This window comes from Liolophura sinensis, chromosome 9 (assembly GCF_032854445.1).
Source record: "Liolophura sinensis isolate JHLJ2023 chromosome 9, CUHK_Ljap_v2, whole genome shotgun sequence".
Lineage (NCBI taxonomy): Eukaryota > Metazoa > Mollusca > Polyplacophora > Chitonida > Chitonidae > Liolophura > Liolophura sinensis.
This window is the reverse complement of record NC_088303.1, coordinates 25278473-25284202: the sequence shown is the minus strand read 5'-3', so window position 1 is coordinate 25284202 and position 5730 is coordinate 25278473. Positions and strand designations below refer to the sequence as shown.

At 36.0% G+C, this 5730-nt stretch overlaps 1 protein-coding gene across 1 annotated transcript in view; it reads right to left on the bottom strand.

Moving 5' to 3' along the window:
• LOC135475839 (uncharacterized) overlaps positions 1–2884 on the bottom strand; it is a 4274-nt gene extending 1390 nt beyond the window's left edge. Inside the window, exons 1-3 of the mRNA XM_064755780.1 lie at positions 2491–2884; positions 1011–1153; positions 276–406 (exon numbers count right to left, since the gene is read on the bottom strand). Coding sequence (XP_064611850.1) covers positions 276–406; positions 1011–1153; positions 2491–2564 — 348 coding nt within the window. The 5' untranslated portion in view covers positions 2565–2884. The remainder of the gene's footprint in view (positions 1–275; positions 407–1010; positions 1154–2490) is intronic.
• Between the last annotated feature and the right edge of the window lie 2846 nt (positions 2885–5730).

The following is a 5730-nucleotide window of genomic DNA, read 5'->3' as shown; positions in this document are numbered from 1 at the left end:
TGAAAGAGAGAAATGGCCTACATGTAATATATGTATAAACAGGCCAACTTCAGGTGAAATAGCTGCTTTTAATACCTTATCCCTTTCACAAATTATGCGGCATCTATAGAGAAGCAAATTACACAGCTTTTTAATTGGCAAAAACATGCCCTCACAATACACATGTTCAAGCAGATTACATGGTTAGTAGTTCAGCATGGCATATATGTTCAACATGGCAAACTAAGTGGTAAATAACAATAAAATCTTTTAATACACCAGTGTACAGTACTTACACACTCTAATGCAGAGAAGACCATAGCACTGTGTACCAGGCCTGTGACAAAGCAGACGCCACCAAACACATGGAAGGCTATTTTTACTTCTCTTGGGACAGGGTCCATTAAGGTCAACAGAAATGTAAAACCTGAAAAATTACACAAAGTCTTCATTTACAATGTTCCACTACTGTTTCATTTCTTACAAAATCTGTTTCCACTTTTGTGGGGCTGGTGCATCCCATTCCCATTTCAAATATATGCAAAGACAGGAAGCCATGTACTGGCAAAAAATCATGTACTGGCAAAAGAAAAGATGTGACAATAAACGGATGAATGAAGCCAGAATGTCTCAGAAAAAGCTCTAGGTATTATTTATAAATATAAATATCAATACATGTAATGAATTATTTTCAAGTTCAAAAATCTACAAATAACTGTTACTTTCTAAGATAAAACTTTTCCAATCAATCATATATTAATATACATACTACTTTTAACTTCTTGATCTGAAGAGTTCAGAAATTATTATAGCTTGGGCCCATTTCACAAAAAAGTTAAAGGCTATAAATAGTCTAAGCCATAACACCGCGAAAACATTTCGCTTTTGCCTAAAGCTTTGAACTAACTGAACTTAAACAGCTATGAGAGTTTTTTGAAACAGGCCCCTGGTGGCCATACTTGACACTGTAAGGAACACCAAATAAAGTTATAAGTAAAAGAAAATGTTCCTTTTACAGAATTTAAACTTACCACACATTACAAAGGTAAGCACTATAGACACAACCAACATTTCATAAAGTGGCTGATCACAGTATCTGGTTGACTCTGGCTTAGCGAAGGCATAGAACTGGGGTACAAGAAGAAGTGCCGTTGTGATCCACACCAGAATCCGTCTGAAAGTTGAATAATAATACCATTTTATCTCAGACAGTCTTCACAATTGTATTCAATATGAACATCAGCATGCATGCATAGAAACAAGGCGATGTGTCTAATATGTCATCAGTAGACTTTATATGCACCATGCAAATGTAAGTATGCTTGGGGTTTAACATCGTACTTAACAATTTTTCAGTCATATAACGATGAGGAGTTATTAGGTGTGTGTACACATATCGTATCTTCTTGTGGCAGGGGGAGTTCTGGCCGCCAAAGCGCTGTCACCAATAAAATACCATGCTGAAGATACCAGACATGACACCCCAACCCTTCATTTTATACTGACACTGAGCCAACCATACATGTTTCCTTGCTCTAACTGCTCAGTGCTGAGCGCTAAGCAATACAGCAGCAAATAAAAAGTCTATGGTATGACTCAACTCGGGTTTGATCCCGGTGTGTCTGGGCTTCAAGGTGGACGCTCTCACCATTGGTCCACAGAAGTGGTACCATGCAAACGTAAAATAAGAGGAAAAAAAATATGCAATTATCATACCTCAGGTCAGCAATTTTGCTGATCTCTTGTCAATTTTAAAGTCTAGCTCTTTCGTCCCTTCTACCCCTTCCCTAAGCAGAAGATGTCTGTTAAAACTGTTAAAACTGAAGCAGTCTGTTAATCAAAATAACTGACCAATTAGTCACTGCAGTGTCTAAATACAGTTTTTATATGACCAAAAAATACAAAAAAGGTGTTCAGATTTCCCAATGTCTAGGAAGTATAGACCCTATGATTAATATGGATTTTATTTATTTATTTATTTGATTCGTGTTTTATGCCGTAATCAAGAATATTTCACTTATACGACGGCGACAAGCATTATGGTGGGAGGAAGCCGGGCAGTGCCCGGGGAAAACCCACGACCATCTGTAGGTTGCTGGCAAACCGATTAATATTGGAAAAAGACCAGCATATACATATAGCCACATGGTCTTAATTCATACAATTTTGCATGTGCGGTGCAACTAATTTTACTTTTTTTTTAGCAGCGTGTAGGGAAGGGTCAGAATTTTTCACAGATGAGGGCTAATTCGCAATCATTCATTTTGGACAAGGTTTCAAAAATGACAAGTGTGCCACATTATTGTTACACTAAAATTAACTCGTTTCTAGATGTCGTATGGTTTGATTTTTAAACTTACATAAAACCCAAATTTTTATTTGTTCCTTACATTTGTCGACTTAACCCGGGAAATACATCGATCGAGAAAGACTTGCGATTGGTCACGAAAATTGAGCTTCCGGTAAGCCTTACAGTGCTATCTCACAGAAAGAAAAAGGGATAAAACTTACATTATCTTCCTGTTATCTGGATGGAACCATTTAATAAGATGGTACACAATGTGGGTCCAGAAGTAGTAAAACATTTTCTTCCCAAAATTGTTTAATTCTTTGTACCAAACGGCTCTTAACAACACTTTCTGTATGAAGCTAGAGACCACGTGATCTCCTTAGTAACAAACGGCGTAGGTGGAGAAAGCTGTCCTCTCAACGTTATTGCATAGCAAAATGCCTTTGTTTGAATCACTGTCGGCGATCTTGTTTGCGTTGAAATGGTATAATTTCCAGATAGCCTGAGTATTTCTGCAGAGGTTTCGGGACGTTATTTTGTACAACTAGGCCTTACTGGTCACTAGCGAAGTGGCAAAAAATGACCTTTCCCCGAAGCATTAACATTGGTCGGCCATTTCGTTCATGTCCATTCAAAAGATCGACCTACATGTATCAACACGCACCTGACCCACACGGGCTTTGTGTTGCGACGGCTAGGTCTAGACAGGTACCAGTTGTTACAGACAACCTGAATGTTTCAAATTTGTCTGTCCGTAGTCACAGTCGTGTCAACTATCAATTCCAAGTAGGTGATCCATGCATGTGTCATTAGTTAGTAAATCCACACAAGCATGAAACTAAAGTGGAAAGTGAATGTATTCCAACTCCAACCACCATGTTTGAAACCATCTTATATGATGTGTGATGTTTACAATATATCAAGAGTATATAATATATACACTTTCAAAATGTCTGAAATTTTGAAATTTAGTAAACATTATAGTTTACGATGACAAATTAAGCTCCCAATCCTTTGTATAATATATTCTCATTACTATTGTAAAATTATCCAAGCTGAAAACATGTCATGAACAATACACCTAAATATAGAGTAGACGTACAGCAAAACATAATGTTTTACGAATCTTTTAAACATCGGACGCAGATATTCTAATCTTGCTTATATCTGACTTCTTATTATAAAATTTAAACTCTTTCAGATTCACTGCATGTAGACCTACTAAAATGAACAGCAAAGACTTAAGTGGAAAGCTAATAAACCTTGAAACAGTCCTTCACTCTATCTTACATTAGTGCATGACAAGTTGCTTAACCACGGCATGCACACAAACACATTTTATTTAACAAAAATCAGTACGGATAAAAGAAAATGAAAGAAATGGGACCGACATAAGTATTTGCAATATCTTCATTTAACAATTATAGAGTTTATACTGATCTAGGGTACGGTATATTGCAACCTTTGACCTTGTTGACCACGTGGTTCTTGTATGACCCATTTACAGCTGCATGTGGGTATTTACACATATATACTTGTATCAACGTTTTTTATTTTAAAAATGTATGTATAGTTTATAAAACAAAAGAAAAAGAACCATGTAGGAAGGGACTCATTAGGTTATTGAGTATTAAAAATATACTTTTTCTGGAAAATTGTGTTTATAATGAAATGCACCTTAATTCTTATATGGCGTCATTTACATAATAATTGTATGCATAAATTCAACTGAAAAAAAAGTGCTTTAGTGTGGTTGAAAAGGTTGAATATTAACAGTATATGAATATTAGGGGACCGAAAATTATATTAAAATTCAATCAGGGGCTTAGTATATATTTTACTTTCATTTTACTTTACATGTATATTCAAAATTAAAGCAAAAGCAAAACAGCTCTTTCCTTATACGGTAAAATCGAATATGTTTTATAGCTAAAATTCATCAGCTAATGAAATGTGAAAAAAATGTTATTGAAAAAAATTGTACATGGAAGTGAATAAATTAGTATTTGTGCCTTTTGTGCAGCTATCTGTAGATCATTCGTGGCTATGAATATACACGATATGTGTCACAAATCGTTTGTTTGACTCATTAAAACAAAAAGAATAAAGAGCGTAATAACAGTGCAGTAAAATGTCTATAATGGGGCAAACGGACCCCTAGGTCTTTTCTCGGGCGGACGTTTTTTTTTAACCTGCTGGCGGAACTGTCGACATGTCCTATGGCTATGTTTATAATGAAAGTTTACCGGCTACTATAACATGATCATTTGCACACTATCCATGGAACTAATGAGATTCGCACCTGAGCCTCCAAAGTCAGCTAGTCCCTTATGCCCCACTCTCTCCCATACTCCTATATTACACGTAGTAACTTAAGGCACAGACACACCTTGACAATTTCGCTAGGAAATTTGCGAGAAAAAAATTGAAAAAATTGGCAAATACGCCGGTGCACGTTGAGTAATATAAGGGTAAGTTCTGAACAAGTTGAGAGCAAACTGAAGCACGCTGGTATGCGTCGTAGTACGGCGAGGTCGTCGACAAATTTTGTGCATGCACAAAATGTTCGATGTATGTCAGCGTATAGCTCGTATGGGCTTATACATCCCGCATATACTCGAGCTATATGTTGTACCTAGGGACCTAGAAGTTATGCGATCGCTGGCACATGTTACGTCTAAGTTACTCATAAGTCGAAATACATCGACATAATGTTTAGCTAGCCTACCAAAAACTTATTTCTAACCTGAGTAACGTGCTTTGAGCCTATGTGTAACTTGTAACTTACACCGGTATCTAACTTATCCAGTCTAACTCATATTGACTTAGGCCCTATAAATAGACGTATTTGACGTATTCCAGACGACCACAGAACTTAGTGAATGTGTTTCTAGCATTCGAAACGTTCTATGTGATGTGTTATACATCCTTGTTACAATGAATACGTCATGTAGGCCTATATGCCCAAAATTGAAAAAAAAAAATAAAAAAAAATAATACTAATAATTTGGTAATTCAGCGTATGTCAGCGTTTTGGAGAAATTTGACATACGATGCCAAAATCGTAAAGGTGTGGCAGGGCCTTTACGTACACTCAAAAAACAAATGTGTCAATTTTAATAGAAAGTCTGTTATCTGAGTGATGATAGAATGAACTCTGCTATTGCAACAGATTATTCTGTTAGGTACAATACACATATTCTACCAATTCAACATAAAGACTTCAATAGACTAACAGGATATTTTGTTGAATGAGTCACTGTAGTATGCTATAATAACAGAATATATTTTAACATCTCTCAAACAACAAACTTTATGTTAAAATGAACAGATTAATTGTTTGAGTGTATAACATGGTGTAACAGATAAGCCTCACTCTGAGACGCGTTTCAATTTCAGTATGATCTTAATAGGGCAACCAAGTCGCAAAGAGCTTTGCTTAATAAATATTTTAGAAGGAA